General features: G+C 42.8%; 1 protein-coding gene across 6 annotated transcripts in view; it reads right to left on the bottom strand.

The window, feature by feature from the left end:
• The window catches only part of CSE1L (chromosome segregation 1 like), a 47,945-nt gene extending 30,353 nt beyond the window's left edge, over positions 1–17,592 (bottom strand). The window contains exons 1-5 of one of the 6 annotated variants that reach the window (XM_077948400.1): positions 17,471–17,588; positions 7,591–7,675; positions 6,339–6,484; positions 5,433–5,528; positions 2,147–2,289 (exon numbers count right to left, since the gene is read on the bottom strand). In XM_077948400.1, coding sequence (XP_077804526.1) covers positions 2,147–2,289; positions 5,433–5,517 — 228 coding nt within the window. In that variant the 5' untranslated portion in view covers positions 5,518–5,528; positions 6,339–6,484; positions 7,591–7,675; positions 17,471–17,588. 6 annotated transcript variants of the gene reach the window in all.
• Positions 17,593–18,234: the final 642 nt, after the last annotated feature.

Here is an 18,234-nt window from a genome sequence, read left to right as displayed (position 1 = left end):
CAACATGGTGAAACCATCTCTACTAAAAATACAGAATTAGCTGGATGTGGTGGTGGGCACCTGTAACACTAGCTACTTAGGAGGCTGAGGCAGGAGAATCATTTGAACCTGGGAGGGAGAGGCTGCAATGAGCCAAGATCACACCATTGCATTCCAGCCTGGGCGACATAGCAAGACTCCGTCTCAAAAAAAAAAAAAATTTTCATTTTATATGTAAACTAATCAGGACACATAATTAAAATCTTTATAGATATATGCTACTTAATCCATACACATCCTCAAAAGCTTCAATTTAGCTCTCACTTTAGAACAAAAATCTTTCCAATTTTTTTTGTTTTTTTTTTTCCGAGACTGGGTTTCCATCTGTTAACCAGGCTGGAGTGTAGCATGCAACCTTGGCTCACTGCAGCCTTCACCTCCCAGACTCAGGCAATCCCTCCCACCTCAGCCTCCCAAGGAGCTAGGACCATAGATGCACACCACACATGACACACCCGGCTAATTTTAAATTTTTTGTAGAGATGGGGGTCTCACTTTGTTGTCCAGGCTGGTCTCAAACTCCTGACCTCAAGCAATCCTCCCATCTCAGCCTCCTAAAGTGCTGGGATTACAGGCGTGAGCCACCATATCCAGTCCTCTATGAAAATTTCTTGACCATTACTAGTTAGAATGCATCCTAGATTATATCACCCAAAGAGATTCTAGAAGTCTCACTAGTTTTACAAACCAAAATAGAGGGAGAGGGCTGGCATGTCTACCAGTAGAGATGGACTTTTAAACATTCTGAGATTTAAAAGACAGTATGTGGCTCTGTTGCCCAAGCTGGAGTGCAGTGGCATGATCTCAGTTCATCGCAACCTCTGCCTCTCAGGCACAAGCGATCCCCCCATCTCAGCCTCCCTAATAGTTGGGACTACAGGCATGCACCACCATATGCCTCGCTAACTTTTATATTTTTTGTAAAGATGGGGTCTCACTTTATTGCCCAAGCTGGTCCTGAATTGCTGAGCTCAAGCAGTCCACCCACTTCAGCCTCCCAAAGTGCTGAAATCACAGGCATGGGCCACCACGCCTGGCCTCTAAGATTTCTTTACCACTCATGGTGATACTTGAGAAATTATACAGGCTTAAAACAATATTTACTTTCTCTTTTATGGAATGAGAAAAAAAGTAAGACTCTAAGAAGTTTTTGAGCGGTTTAAAGTTGACTTTTTAGATAAACTGATGATTTCTGTCAACTGCTAATACTTTGTAACATCTGCTATCACTACAAAAAAGCCTCATCTTTTTCTCTATCATGAGCCAGGCCTACTCAACCTTAGCATCACTGACATTTTGGCTCAGATAATTCTTTGTTGTATGAAGCTATCTTGTGCACTGTAGGATGCACAGCAGCATCTCTGGCCTCTACCCACTAGATTCCAGTAGCAATCCCCCAGCTATGATGTCTCCAAATATACTGCCAAATGTCCCCTGGTGAGCAAAACTGCCCCCAATTGAGAACCACTGTCCTAAGCTAAGGGAAAAAATGCCTGTTTCTTAATTTATAATTTATTAATCATTAAACCTGTTATAAAATAGGTTTAATCTCAAAATTAGAATACATACATACACATATCCCACAAGACACAGGGCAAAATACCTTATCAAAAATTTGAAATCTAAATTATTTTAAATTCTGCAAATTTTCTATGTATCTGATTTCTTCTCAGCTTTAATTTTCCAACATCAGAAATCACTTCATTTATTCAGACTGTCTTCCCACAATGTCTCGTCACTAGGCAGTGAGTAAAGTGTAAATTCCAAACATAATGGAGATTAAGACCAAGTCTCACTCCCTAGCAACCTGAGGTATGAAGCTGGACAAATTTATATAAATTCAAATGAAATAACAGAACCTTTTATCTTTGATCCATATCTGAATCCTTTCTTTTTTTGAAACAATGTCTCATTGTATAACTAAAAGGCTAGAGTACAGTGGTGTAACTATAGCTCATTGCAGCCTTGAAGTCCTGGACTCAAGTGATCCTTCTGCCTTAGCCACCAGAGTAGTTGGGACTACAAGCACGTGCCTTATCTTTGAAGAACACTGCTTATATAAACCTTATAAACACACAGGGTATTAAATTATTCACAAAATACTTACAATTCTCCAGTTCCTTTTAATATAGTTTTTGAATGTTACTGAAGCACATACTTTGATAACATTATCCTGGGACTTTTCCAGTAATGTTAAAAGCAACAGTGGGTAATTCTGATTTCCTTCCACAGATTCAAGAAATTTCTCAGCTGTAAAAGAATTTTCATGTTAGATGACTAAGATAAAAATCTTTCCACCTAATATATGTATCACATACATATCAAAAAAAGAGAAAAGATTAGGTTATTTGTGGGTCTACAGGGCCTCACTTTTCTATTAAATGGATTCTATATAATGTTACATTAAACTTATATAATGCTTCAGTTTTCAAATCACTTTACCATCCGTTAACTCACATGATTCTCACAAACCTATAAAGTGGCCTAATTGGATGATCATCTCATCTGTAAGAGAAGCTGCTTCCCAGAGAGATTAAGTGACTTCAAGACTTCATATACCCATGTTTTATTCCAGAAAGGAGTATTATTAGTACTATTAGTACTAATATTTCTTCTATAGGCTAGTGATGAAGAGCAAATGAGTCAATTCATCCTATTATTATTAGCCATATGGGTCCAGTGATTTACATATATATGTAAGTATATATTATATATATTTATATTTATTTATATATATAAATATAAAATTTCATCTCGTCGTCACTATTACCCAGAAAAGTAGGTAGCATTTAAAAAATCCAGGCACTAAGGTTAAGCAACTTGTTCAAGATCACACAGCTAGGCTTCACCACTGAAAAAGTTTTAGTGCAGTCCTTATTCTACGTTACCAGCCCTAAGCCTTTTTGTCGAAGTAAAAAAAAAAAAAAACTAAAAATTTCTTAATACCAGCAATGAATTTATCCAAAAAATTTACCAATATTTTTTCAACCCAGATTACATTCTGGGATAAATTTCCTGGGTTTATCACGTGTGATGGCAGTACAGTGTTTCTCTTAATTTTTTTCTATCTTTAGCTTCATAAGGCAACACCAAAGATTCTAATATTTTTTGAAAAGTTAATTTCATGTATCATTTAACACCTTCCCTCTTTCTGATTGAGTCCCAAGAGTTTCACTGACATTTTCAAACTCTCCCTGCTTTGTGCTTATCTTGTTTTTTTTGAAGGATGAGGACTGTTAAACTGAAAAATGTTCTTCAGGAGGGGACATACTAGCGTTTTATATGAGTACAGAACGATTTGTTTCTTCCACATAGTAGCCAGCATTTTGTACAAGGCAACACACTACATACATGATTTGAGGAAAAACCCATGTAAATTGCCAAGTCTCTTTCCTAAATTGTGATAAATACCAAGGAAGTGAGTTTGAGTCTGTTCCTTTCTATGTTCATTTCTTTCAACTTACCACAATATTCATATGCATATGTTTCTGCACACTCAAGGAGTCTCAAAAAGTCTAGTTGAGTCAGTCTTGTCAGTCAGTCTCAATCCCTGAGAAATGCTATGTTCCCAACTTCCCAGAAACACCAGATTATTTTTACACTCTGTCCTGAATTCATACACTATTGCCTCACAATAGTGTACCCTTGCCTCACACACTATTTAAAAAAAAAAAACTGGCCGGGCGCAGTGGCTCACGCCTGTAATCCCAGCACTTTGGGAGGCCGAGACGAGCAGATCATGAGGTCAGGAGATGGAGACCATCCTGGCTAACACGGTGAAACCCCATCTCTACTAAAAATACAAAAAATTAGGCAGGCGTGGTGGCGGGTGCCTGTAGTCCCAGCTACTTGGGAGGCTGAGGCAGGAGAATGGTATGAACCCAGGAGGCGGAGCTTGCAGTGAGCGGAGATTGCGCCACTGCACTCCAGCCTGGGCGACAGAGTGAGACACCGTCTCAAAAAAAAAAAAAAAAAAAAAAAAAAAAAAAAAAAAAATTAATAGTGTTGGCAACGGCTTTCTTTGAAAGTCTAAGAAGATTAGAGCCATTAACTTCCCTTTATCCAGGAACACATTACTTCTTTACACACTAATAGAAAAACTAATTTGCCGTCTCAGAAACCATGAAGACTTTTCCAGAATAGGACAGATGCATTAACATGTTCATGATTCTATTCATCATATATAACACACATTCTCTTCCTCATGGAACCCTTCCAAAATCCTCTATGAGCATGCACATTGGTAAGTTTTGAAGAAACAGGTTAAGAGCATTTTAATATGGCCCACATCAAGGATCAATAACTGACTGCTCACAAGACGTATCTGGCCCAGAAGTAGTTTGGTTTGCACTGTATTTCACTTTTTTTTTTTTTTTTTGAGACAAAGTCTCACTCTGCCACCCAGGCTGGAGTACAGTGGGGGCAATATTGGCTCACTGCAACCTCCGCCTCCTGGGTTCAAGCGATTCTTGTGCCTCAGCCTCCCAAGTAGCTGGGATTATAGGCGCTCGCCACCACGCCTGGTTAAGTTTTTGTATTTTTTAGTAGAGACCGGGGTTTCACCATGTTAGCCAGGATGGTCTTGATCTCCTGACCTCGTGATCCGCCCACCTCGGCCTCCTAAAGTGCTGGGATTAGAGGTATGAACCATCATGCCCGGCCCCAAAATCTTTTGAAGTTACTTGCTAATATTTAAAACTGAGGGCACTTCATATAAATATCCTTATTTTTCAAGCAAAATTGGAAATCTGATCTTGCAAAACTTGTCTGAATCCCCAAAATTAGCTAGTTCCAAAAAACACTTGCCACTTAACCAGGGCATGTATTCTCCTGATATTACCAGTCTCTATTTGGCCTATCTCCCTCATTTAACTTAACGTCTGAGTCCTGTGAACACCTGAGATCAAAATTTTATTTCTAAGTTTTTAATGGAATCTGGTCAGATTCAAGAAAGAAAAAAAAAAGCTCCAGGTCTTAAAATATGTTAGTTAAATCAAACCCAACAGAAAACTAAAAGACAGTAACTGATTATTTGGTTTCATTCACTTAATCACTTTTTAGGCAATTACTCTCCTTTCTATGCCCTAATTATTTTATCTCTAAAGCAGGCAGGTTTTAAGTGGGTATTCTGGAAAGGTCAAAGACAAAGCATTCTAAACATGTCAGTACTTTTTATCCCTAAACTAGTACTTTTTAATCCCAGAAGATGCCAAATAAAAGCTATTTTACTCAAAAAAAGAAACACACCATGGTATAGCAGCTGTAACACATATAAACTATGGCTGAGAACCAATCTTTTTTTTAAATGTATTTATAAGGAGGCAGATAATACATAGGTTTCTCTCACCTCTCCTGAAGGAATTAATCAACCAAAAAACGTTTATTTTCTTTACCTGGACGTCGGATGGCAGGATCAGGATCGAGGGTTTTCTTTAAATATTCTGTTAGTGTTTGCAAATTTGCATCGCTGAGTTCCATTGCTATAGGATCTAAAATATAAAATGAGGTTTGGGTAACTGGTCACTTAAGGAAAAAGTGATTTACATTTTAAAAAAATCCATTTATATTATGGGTCCCTCTGAAAGTCATCCATCTGTTGTTTCTTGTATGGGCAATAAAGAGTTTATTTATTGAGGCAAGAGTCCAGCAAATGAGATGTGTCTTTTTCCCCCAAAACAACAGTGAGACAATTTTATGATAAGGGAGATGAAAAAAAATCCCAAAATTTCAAAAAGATAGTCATAAGAAAAAAAAGCTGAAGGACTGCTCGAAGCCATCAGGAAGTTTATACGATTCAATGCTATGGGAAAGGGCTTACAAAGGTTAAGAAAAAAAAATCACTGGAGGACCTTAGGAGCCTGGGCACAGTGGCTCAGGTCTGTAAATTCCAGCACTTTGGGAGGCTGAGGCAGGTGGATTGCTTGAGCTCAGCAGTTAGAGACCGGCCTGGGCAACAGGGCGAGACCCGTCTCTACCAAAACTACAAAAAAATTGAAGCTGGGCATGATGGTTCATGCCTGTAATCCTAGCACTCTGGGAGGCTGAGGCAGGCGGATCACCTGAGGTCAAGAATTTGAGACCAGCCTGGCCAACATGGTAAAATCCCGTCTCTACTAAAAATACAAAAATTAGTCAGACATGGTGGCAGGAGCCTGTAATCTCAGCTACTCGGGGGGGCTGAGGCAGGAGAATCGCTTGAACCCGAGAGGCAAGGTTTCAGTGAGCTGAGATCGCACCATTGCACTACAGCCTGGGCGGTAAGAGCAAAACTCCGTCTCAAAACAAACAAACAAACCCACCCAAAAAATTAGCCAGCTGTGGTGGGCACCTTCGGTCCCAGCTACTCGGAAGGCTGAGGTGGGAAGATGTCTTGAGCCTGGGGGCGGAGGTTGCAGTGAGCTGAGATGGTGCCACTGCACTCCAGCTTGGGTGATGGAGCAAGACCCTGTCTCAAAACAAAAAACAAAAAACAAACAAAAAAACGCCCCACAATAAGAAATTAAAATTTTAAACAGCAAATAAATATCCCACGTAAAGTTCTGAGATTAAAGAAACAATAAATTCCTTCATGTACAACATGTAATCGCAAATACTACAAACAATGTGCTAAGAATTTGCATCTAGGGAGATAAATTCTAGAGTTCAGAAGATGACAGCTAAGATTATGATTCTAGAAGTTTTCATAAAGCTTAAACAAAACTAAATCACAGAATATGCTTGTAAGTGACCAAAAAACTTCACATCTAACAGATGACAAATTAAAAAAAAATTTTTTGTAAAGACATGGTCTCACTATGTTGCCCAGGCTGGTCTCAAACTCCTGGACTCAAGCGATCCTCCTGCCTTGGCCTGCCAGGCGTGAGCCACTGTGCCCAGTCCACAAATTTTAAGCTGACTAAATGGCCTACGCCGATTTAACTAGTAAAACGTAGGCTAAGAAATACATAGTTCAAGAGATTTATTGTGCAACAAGGTGACTATAATAATGTATTGTAGGCCGGGCGCGGTGGCTCAAGCCTGTAATCCCAGCACTTTGGGAGGCCGAGACGGGCGGATCACGAGGTCAGGAGATCGAGACCATCCTGGCTAACACAGTGAAACCCCGTCTCTACTAAAAATACAAAAAACTTAGCCGGGCAAGGTGGCAGGCGCCTGTAGTCCCAGCTACTCGGGAGGCTGAGGCAGGAGAATGGCGTAAACCCGGGAGGCGGAGCTTGCAGTGAGCTGAGATCCGGCCACTGCACTCCAGCCTGGGTGACAGAGCGAGACTCCGTCTCAAAAAAAAAAAAAAAAAAAAATGTATTGTATACTTGAAAAGTACTGGGTATATTTTAAGTGCTTTCACCACACACACACACAGCCCCCCCCAAGCATGTGAAGTAATATATATGTTAATTAGCATGATTTAGCCATTCTACAGTGTACATATATTTCAAAACATGCATATCGTAAATATATACAATTTTGTCATTAAAAATGGAAAAAAAAGGAGTCTGAACCCACCCAATTAAAAGGAAAATGGAAAAAAAAAACCATAGAAACAGCACATACACAAAGTACAAGTGTCAGATGTGCATGATTACCAACAGACCACAAATCCTGGGAATCTTATCAATGGAGCTTTACGGTCTTCAACCTGTTGGTGAGATGATAAAATTAGGTGCAAACTGAGGGAACTTTTTGGGGGTGACAGAATGTTCTAAAATTGGACTGTGGTGACACATGCATAACCTTCATAAATTTACTAAAATTTCCCAAACAGTTCACTTAAAATGGATAAATCTTATAGTATGTAAATTGTACTTCAATAAAGCTATTTTAGGGGGGGCGCAGTGGCTCACACCTGTAGTCCCAACACTTTGGGAGGCTGAGGGGGGTGGATCACCTGAGGTCAGGAGTTTGAGACCAGCCTGGCCAACATGGTGGACCCTGTCTCTACTAAAAATACAAAATTAGCCTGGCGTGGTGGCATGCACCTGTAATCCCAGTTACTTGGGTGGCTGAGGCAGGAGAATCGCTTGAACCTGGAGGCAGCAGCTGCAGTGAACCAAGATTGTGCCACTGCACTCCAGCCTCGGAAAGAGTGAGACTCTGTCTCAAAAACAAAAAACAAACAAACAAACAAAATTTTAGAAAACTCCACTTATGCTTAGATCCTATTAGGCAGCTTTTAGATACATAGCCACATGTAGATGGGAAAGTGGAGCCCTTTCAGGGAAATCATGCACCAAATTAACCAGAGGCTTCTATGAAAAAGAAGAAAAAAATTAAACACACAATTTTTTTAAAATGTAAAAAAGGTCAGTGGAAGAAGTTCAAGGATATCATAATTCGATTTATGCAAAAAAACTTCACATATAGAAGAAAACAAAAATACACTCCAAAATGCAGAACAGTGATAACATCTAGGTGATGGATATAAGGAGAGTTTTATTCTCTTCATACTTTTCTGATCTTACAATCACTTATATCTATTACACATTCACAGTCAGGAATTTAAATAATTTTATTATTTTTTCAGACAGAGTTTTGCTCTGTGGCCCAGACTGGAGTGCAGAGGCATGATCATAGCTCACCACAGCCTCAACCTCCAGGGCTCAAGCCACAACCTCCCACCTCAGCCTCTTGCGTAGCTGGAACTACAGGCGCAATAAACCATGCCTGGCTAATTTTTGTATTTTTTGTAGAGACAGGGTTTCACCATGTTGTGCAGGCTGGTCTTGAACTCCTGACCTCAAGCAATTTTCCTGCCTTGGCATCCCAAAGCATTGGGATTACAGGCATGAGCCACCATGCCAGGACCCATTTATTTTTAAAATGTCTATGACAATATGCAATCAAGTTCTTGTTCGTATACGGAAGGAGCTTCGGAAGACAAGACACAACTGAAATGCCAAGTGCAGGCCTATACACCCTTTACTAGAGTGATGAAATTCAAAAATCAAAAAACTGAAAGTTTGTTTTTTTAAAAAAGTTTGTGGCAAACTCACTTGGCAGCAAAACCAGCCTAAACTGCCCGAGGCTATCAACATAGATTTATCTCACTTAGTATGAAAATTTGTTTCACTAAAGAAATATCAATATGTTTGATTACAGGATGCTACCCCAAGCCCCACTGGGGATGTTGTGTAATCCACACTACGTGCATCGAAAAAAAATCCAAAATTCTGAAACATGTGTCCTCTGAAGTGCCAAATGAATCACAAAGACAGCACCTTAAATGTTAGGAGGTTAAGAAGGGAGTCACGGGGTTATGTGGCCATCCAAGAGTTTCCCAGAGCCTAAGCCTTGAGCTGAACCTTGAAAAATATGTATATCTGAATAGGCAAAGTAGGACAAGGGCACACCTGCCAAAATAAATTGTGTGAGCAAAGTAACAGAGATGGGAAGAGAGAATAGTGGACTAGGAGATCAAGATCAGATCATATAGGTTCCTCCATACTTGGCTGAAGAGTGCCATGATTTAATGTATGGGGAAGCCACGAAGGTTTTCTGAAGTGGGTAAAAATGTAATGAAAGTGGAGTAAGTGGAGTAGAGGACCTTTGGGCTGTTAATGGTTTGCAGAATGGGGGAGGTGTCACATGTATGAACTAGGCACATGATGCTAGATGTTTTCATAGGCTTTGTATCATCTATTCCACACAACCATTTTACACACAAAGAAGGGCGCTCAGGTTGACTAAGTCACACATGGTTAATAAATAAAGATCAGATTCAAATCAGTCCGACTCTATAGGTCTACCCTCTTTCTACTACCCAAGGCTGCCTCTCAGGTGGAAATGACAGAGGACTGACCTAGAGTGAAAGCACTCACAACACAATAGAAAGGCTGATGTGAAAAGAGGGCAGCCAGAGGACAACTGAGCAGCAGGAAGCCAGAAAATAAGAAAATATATCTAATGCTGTGCTTATGCAGGGCACTCCCCAACAGCCAGAAACCCCAACCTTCTAAAGAGAATTATCTGTATTCTACATGCTGCAGTCCTTCCCCTTAATTAGAAAATGTGTTTATCACAGGAAGCTAATGTTCTGACTGACTGAGTAGAGCCCACCACCTACCTAATCACTCCCTCTAATCCAGGGTGTACCACTCTATAGGTGTGAAAATCAAGTCCCATTAAACCACACATACAATCTATTGAGAGGCTACACCCTTTATGGTTTTTTTATGTCACAAGTTTGGAAAATACTACACATTATATCCTGCCCCACTCTGGAGACTCACAATACAAAGCACTTTAAACTCACAAAGTTACTGGTTTACATAGATTAATTCAGAGTCTCCATTGGTGGAAGGCTGAGGCAGATGGATCGCTTGAGCCCAGGAGTTCAAGACCTGCCCAGGCAACATGGCAAAACCTCATCTCTACTAAAAACACAAAAAATTAGCCGGACATGGTGGTGGGGCCCTGTAGTCCTAGCTACTTGGGAGGCTGAGGTGGGAGGATTGCCTAGTCTCTCCCATTATTTGGCTACAGAACCCCTTTTCAATAGAACATACTTTGGAAAGCAATGATTTAATCTATGTATCTTCCTATTCCTTTTTTCTGTGTTGAAATGTTGGATCGGTTATGAAATCATGAAAGTTTGGGCCAGGTGTGGCGGCTCACACCTATAATCCCAGCACTCTCTGAGGCTGAGAGGAGCGGATCACCTGAGGTCAGGAGTTTGAGACCAGCCTGGCCAACACGATGAAACCCTGTCTCTACTAAAAATTAGCCACGCATGGTAGCACATGCCTGTAATCCCAGTTACTCGGGAGGCTGAGACAGGAGAATCACTTGAACCTGGGAGGCAGAGGTTGCAGTGAGGTGAGACTGCACCACTGTACTCCAGCCTGGACAACAAGAGAGAAACTCAGTCTCCAAAAAAAAAAAAAAAAAAAAAAAAAAAAGTTAGTTTGCTGTGGTCAGGTTAAATCATTAACATCAGTGTATCTGAGTTAAAGAAAATTGGCCTTTCTTTGCCATACGCAAATTTATTCTACCTTTGGGGATTCAGGCAAGGTAGCTTGTTAGAAACTTGCCTGGGGAGGGTGCAGGGGGAGATTCACAGATCTACTCTGTCTTTTAAAGAAAGAGAGAGAGAGAGAGAGAGAGAGAGAGAGAGACTCACTGTATTGTCCAGATTGGATTCTAACTCCTGAGCTCAAGCAGACCTCCTGCCTCAGCCTCTGGAATAGGTGGGACTAGGCACATGCCACCACACAGGGCTTATTTTCTTGATTTTTAAAAACACACTTCTTAATAAATCTGCATTTCACTTTCTTCGTTATGTTTCTCTAGCATTTGTATTATTTCTCAACTAAAACTCCTTAGATTCCTCATAATTACTTGTATTAAACACCAAAATTCCTGGCCAGGTGCAGTGGCTGACACCTGTAAGCCCAGCACTTTGGGAGGACAAGGCAGGTGGATTGCTTGAGCCGGCTTGAGACCAGCCTGAGCTAACACAGCAAGACCCTGTTTCTACTAAAAATACAAAAAAATAGCCAGGTGTCGTGGCACACACCTGTAGATCCAGCAAGTTGAGACTGCTGTGAGTTGTGATCAGGCCACTGCACTCCAGATTGGGCAATGGGAGTGAGACCCTGTCTCCAAAACCACCACCACCACCACCACCACCACCACCACCACCACCACCACCACCAAATCCCTTACCACAGCAGAGTCCACGCAATCTGGCATCTATTGACCTCATGTCGTACCTCTTCCTGGCTCTTGCTACATTCCAGGCACAAAAGCCTTCTGTTCTACAAACTGGCCACAAGAGTTCTCCCTGACCATAATAATGCTCATCCTCTAATTTGATAATGGGCACCATTCAGCACTCAGCCCACTGTCAACTCTTCAAAAAGGCCTTCTACGACTACCATCTACATCATCCTTGTTTTACTGTGTTAGCAATTACCCTCATTTGAAATCATCTTTAACTTCTTTGTCGTCTCACACACATACTAGACTGCAAGCTCCTGAGGGCAGGGACTTTTGTCTGTATGCTCAGGACCTTCAGCATTATCTGGCACACAGTACATATTTTGTAAGCATTTGTTGTATGACCTAAAGCATAAGTCACAACATGTCAGTCACCCAGAAAAATGTGAGCTTCCAGCCAAGACTGGAGATTATTCCTTTAGGATCAATCATTAGCAGCCCCAACATAATGTGGGAACTCAGTTGCATGAATGTCAGATGAACAAATGACCAACTTAATTGCCACAATTAAATGTGTTTATTCAAAAGTACCTCAAGAAAGTGAACTTTTAGACTTGTTCTGGCCTGGAAGAATGGCTCATGCCTGTAATCCCAGCACTTTGGGAGGCCGAGGCAGAAGGATCACTTGAGGCTAGGAATTCAAGACCAGTATGGGCAACAAGTGAGACCCTGTCTCTACAATAAATAAAAAAAATTAGCCAGGCATGGTGGCGAGCACTTGTAGTGTCAGCTGCTCTGGAGGCTGAGGCAGAAGGATAGGTTAAGCCCAGAATTTTAAGGCTGCAGTGAGCTATGATCATGCCATTGCATTCTAATCTGGGCAACAGAGTGAGACTCTTGTCTCTGAAAAAAGATTTATCCTGTATTACCTGTTCAAACATGCCAGTGCTTTCACTTTTGTTTCAGGGTTCTGTACTTACTGTTCCCTCTGCCTGCAGAGCTTTGCCCATGGAAAGCTACATGGTTCTCACTGCCTACTTCATTCTCATTCAGGACTCTCTTGTTTTTTTTTGGAGACAGTGGTCTTTGCTCTGTCACCCAGGCTGGAATGCAATGGCGTGATCTCAGCTCACTGCAGCCCCTGCCTCCCAGGTTCAAGCGATTCTCCTGCCTCAACCTCCCAAGTAGCTGGGACTACAGGTGCATGCCACCACGCTTGGCTAATTTTTGCACTTATAGTAGAGATGGGGTTTCAACATGTTGGCCAGGCTAATCTCAAACTCCTGACCTCAGGTGATCTGCCCGCCCCAGCCTCCCAAAGTGCTGGAATTACAGGCATGAGCCACCGTGCCTGGCCTGAAAGGACTCTTTTCAAATGTCATCTTTTTTTCAGAGATGCCTGCTGCACCATCCTATCTAAAAGAGGATTCACCTCAGTTACTCTCCATGCCCTTACTCTACTATTTTCCAAGTACATTTTATCAGGCATATTAACTTCTTTTGTCATTTACTGTGCTTCTTTCTTCACTAGATTGCAAACTCCATCGATAGCAGGGACTTTGTGCTTTGTTCACTGCTATCTCCCTAGAGTCTTACAATAGTGATGAGCACCTATTATATATTTGTTGTACTATTTTAAAAAGCTAGATACCTTTGATGTTTCCATCAAAAATATTATTCTTCATCTTTATTTTGGTTGGTTGACTGTGTCAAACAGGAAGAGGTGGACACGACCTTTTAGATTCTAAAACCACAACAGGCTGAGCAAGATGGATCACTTCTGTAATCCCAGCACTTTGGGAGGCCGAGATGGGACGATCACTTGACCCCAAGGACCGTTCAAGACCAGATTTGGCAACAATAGTGAGATCCTGTCTCTACAAAAATTTTAAAAATTAGCTGGGCTCGGTGGTACCCTCCTGTGGTCCTAGCTACTAGGGAAGTTGAGGCAGGAGGATCGCTTGAGGCCTGGGAGGTCGAGGCTGCAATAAGCTGCAGTCTTGCCACTGCAGTCCAGTCTGGGTGACTGAGTGAAATCCTGTCTCTAAAAATAAAATAAAATAAAATAAAAATAAATAAATAAAACCACATAATAGAATGAAACCTAAAATGATTAAGTTGAGATGCTAGGGTGGGACTATTTTTAAGTTTTAGAAAAAGTGAGGGGTTACATAAATATGCATGTTATAATCCCTCAAAGTTAAAATACTACATAGATCCCAGAATCTTAATATTCTTTTTTAAGACAGGGTCTGGGTCTGTTGCCTAGACTGGAGAAATGCAGCGGTATAATTCTGACCCACTGAAACCTCTGCCTCCTGGGCTCAAGCCATCCTTCTACTTCAGCCTCCCAAGTAGCTGGGAATACAGGCACGCACCACCACACCTGGCTAATTTTTGTGTTCTTTCTGTAGACGGGGTTCCCATGTTTCCCAGGGTGGTCCAGAACTCCTGAGCTCAAGTGATTCACTCACCTTGGCCTCCCAAAGTTTATTCTTTGGAAATTTTCTTTAAGGAACTATTTGTCAACAAATCCTTTTTATATCGCCTTACTGATAAAGTCTATAAAACCAAATTCTAAGCTTATCTTTGATTTGAGAAAATGAGAGAAATCAGGGACTTTTAGAGAACATTCTGCAGGTATTCATAATTATCAACAAGATCAAGGTCTAATCTTATGTGACCACAAGTAAAGGTACTTTGACATTCTGAAATATTAGCAATATATAAATGCAAAAAGTGTTACTGATCTAAAAATGACTCAAACTAGAAACAAAAAATTATTTTGGCCAAGTAGGGTGGCTCATGCCTATAATCCCAGCTCTTTGGGAGGCCGAGGTAAGCAGATTGGTTGAGTCCAGGATTTTGAAACCAACATGGGCAACATGGTGAAACCCCATCTCTACAAAAAAATATGAAAATTAGTTGAGTGTGGTGGTGCATGCCTGTAGTCCTAGCTACTTGGGAGGCTGAGGTAGGATAGGCTGAGCCCAGGTCAGCCCAGGCAACACAGTAAGATGGTGTCTTTAAAAAAAAAAAAAGAGAGAGAGAATAATTCATTTTTATCACCTTTAAATGAGAGGGTGATACTTTTCTTTCTCCACGGAACTATCTTTGGAAATCCCTATCAATACACAATTTAAAAATTTAAAAAAGCATCACAATAAATCAGTTATGCCTGACATCTAAATTTCCAAGTTCTTCTTGTTGAATGAATGGCCAGACCTAAGTCTAGCATCTTCCCATAGGCCCTCAGTTATAGGTGGAGATTTCTGGAATAAAAGCCTTGTTTTCCAAAGCCATCTCACAGACATCTGTGACATAAGCTGATCCAAGATATCTGCCTTTTTCTTAGATATGTCCTCAACACATTAGAGAACCATTCCCGAGGCCTTAAATTTGGGAATACGGAAAGAGATCCAATGAATGAAAACTATCTGGCACCCATATATGAAGAACATATCCCAACACCTCAACCTACCCTCTGCTTTCTAATCATAGGAATATACCACTTAGAATCAAATCCAAACTCCTTACATTGCCTACAAAGCCTTCTATGATCCGGGTCCTGGATACTTCTCCCTTCTTCACATAACACTCTAGGAACCTAAGATATTCCTTAAATATTTCAATATTCCAAGCCGGTTCCTATCCCTGAGTCTTCTATTCTCTCTACCTGGAATGTTCTGCCCCTCACCTTGTAATGGCTGGTCTCTACCCAAATATCACCTCCTCAGAAAAGCCTTCTTCACCTGTCACATAATTCTGTCACTATCTGAAATTATCTAATGTTTTTTCTTTCACCCACGAGAATACATGGTTCTCAAGGGAAGGGACCCTCTCCATTTTTGCTTTTTCACTATATTCCCAGAGATTAAGTGGATGCTCAATAAAGTTATTAAATAAACAAATTAATTCCAAAACTAGAGCACTGCTCTTGCATCCATCCAATCCTATCCCAGACCCCAACCAGCAGAAGTAATCAGAAGGGGAGAGAGACTTCCCTTGCACTGGTGGTAAGAAGTGAAAGATAAAGGGTTGTAGGAGGGGAGCGACTAGGTCCATTAGGATCCTCTGAAAGCATGCCAAAAAGAAAAAAAAAAGACATACAAAGAAAGGCCAAAGATCTGACGATGTGGGTCCAAGGTGAGGCGAAAAAGAACAATTGGTGGAATCCAAGAGTAAAGGGTCCTCTTCTGTGCCTCCAAGGAAGAATAATACTTGTGCATCTACCATGTGGCAAGCACAGGGGCGGTGGGGGCGAGGGGGAGGTGGCACCCACCAGGGAGAGAGAAGTAAGCAAGACAGACAAGGTCGTTGCTCTCAAACAGCTTACATTCTAGCAGTTGAGAAAGATAATAAACAAGTAAGCAATAAGTAATTGTTAGTAAATGCTATGAAGTAAATAAACCAGGTGATGTTGATGGACAGCCATGAGAGAAGGGTCCTAGAGAGGTTGATTAGGCAGCTTGACCAACATGGTGAAACCCCGTCTCTAATAAAAATACAAAAATTAGCCGGTGTGGTGGCATGCACCTGTAGTCTCAGCTACTCGGGAGGCTGAGGCAGGAGAATCGCTTGAATCCGGGAGGCGGAGGCTGCAGTGAGCCGAAATCGCGCCACTGCACTCCAGCCTGGGAGGCAGAGCGAGACTCCCTCTCACAAAAAAGAAAAAGAAAAGAGGTTGGTTAGCGGAGGCCTAAGGTGAGGGAAACTTGGGAGGGGGCCTGCCTTGCAAAAATGATGTTGGTAATTCCCCAGCAAACAAAAGGAACGTGCAAATAATTTTAAATCGGAATAAGCCTGGAATATGGAAGAAAACAGAAAACCATACTGGCTAAGGAGAAAGATGTGTGGGAGAGATGAATAAACAACCATCAGCTCCCAGGCAACCTTTGTAAACCCCGGTAAATAACTCAGAGCATCCTCAAAGCCACTCTACGAGGTAGATTCCGTTATTAAACCCATTTTGCAGCTAAGGAAATGGAGGCTCAGTGAGCTAAGGTGACCAGCCCCAAGTTACACCCCTAGAGAGAGGCTACGTCTGGAATGAACCCAGGCGATATAATTCCAAAGTCTATGCTCCGAACCACCACGGCACAGCGTTTCTCCCAGAATGAGGGAACCCCCCTGTTACAGGGGATTTCTATGTCCCGGGTGTACCGACTAGAATTCTCACAAACGATTCAGCAAAGTGAGATCACGATGCCCGTTTTACAGTCAGGGATTCAAGTACAGAGGTTAGAGAGGGTGAGTTCGGGGGCTTCACTAGAGTTCGGGCAAGGGGGGATCGCGCGGCAGCCGCAGCTCCACGCGTCCGCAGTCCCCGCCTGGGCAGGCCTCGGAGCCGCACACTCAGCTCGCGCTGCTGGAAGCCCCCGTCGCAGAGAACGGACACGCGAGCGCGACCAATAAGAAGCAGCCTTTCCGAGCGGAGACGCGGCGGCGCAACCAATCAGCGCCGTGATGGAGAGGAAAGGGCGGGCAATCCGCAAGCTCGCGTTAGGCCGCGCCTCAGCTGCCCTCACCCCTCACAGGCCCCGGAGCCGTCGGGCCTGGGTCAGAGACCTAGGACGGCGCGAGGCGCGGCGAGCGCTGCCTAGGGAGGCGAAGACCTTGCCTCAGCGCACCGCCCGAGCCCCGGGCCCACATTCCGCTCTCGCCCAGAGGCGCGGTTCTCACTCCCTAGCGCTCGGAAGTACCGGGAGCGCCTCATCCCTTCCTCAGCTGGGGCCCAAGAGACACTCTGGTAGGCCGTGCACGGCCCGCGCCTCACCTCGTGGGGATACAGAAACGGAGGAGGGAACCCCAGCCGCGGACTGTAGCTGGCACTACCCGCTCCTGCAGCCGCTCCGCCTCACATTCAAACCCCGGCAAAATGGCGCGACAGCCAGGCTGAGGCCAGATCGCATGCGCGAGCGGCCCGCTGCAGGGGGCGGGGCCAGGAATGCTCTGTCCCCACCCAAGTTCTAAGGGCCAATCCGGACCCCGCTCTGTTTCTGCGCTGATGTCACAAGTGACAATGCCCTTTGGCTCTGACCATTCCAACAGGCTTCACGGTTTCCGTTTTCCAAAGAGGAACGCAGATTCAGCGAGCGGCTGCTGGCTTGTGACCTATTTTGATGTCAGGGCTTGGCACGTAGGAATTGTTCAATGCTGATCGATTCAAGGTCATGCACATAGGGTCTCAGACGCAGGAGAACTTCCTGTCCCTCTTGGAGCTTCTATTTTAGAGGGAGACACGGCCAGGCAGGTCTCGAACTCCTGGCCTCAAGTCATCCGCACACCTTGACCTCCCAAAATGCTGGGATTCCTGGCGTGAGCCACCGCGCCTGGCTTGGTATGTAAGTTTTTGGTACTCATTACAGCCGACAAACCTACATAATCTGGTCCCTGCCTGCCCTGATCACCTTCTGCTTCCCTCCTCCTCACCCTCACTCAGCTCCGCCACCCCACTTTCTTCTTGTTCCTCTAAGCTCCAAGCTTATTTCCACTTTAGAGCGTTTATACTTGCTGTTCCCTGTGCTGGGATGTTCTAGA

Source organism: Macaca mulatta, chromosome 10 (assembly GCF_049350105.2).
Source record: "Macaca mulatta isolate MMU2019108-1 chromosome 10, T2T-MMU8v2.0, whole genome shotgun sequence".
Lineage (NCBI taxonomy): Eukaryota > Metazoa > Chordata > Mammalia > Primates > Cercopithecidae > Macaca > Macaca mulatta.
Note: the sequence above shows the minus strand (reverse complement) of the source record. Positions and strands in the feature narration are given on the sequence as shown.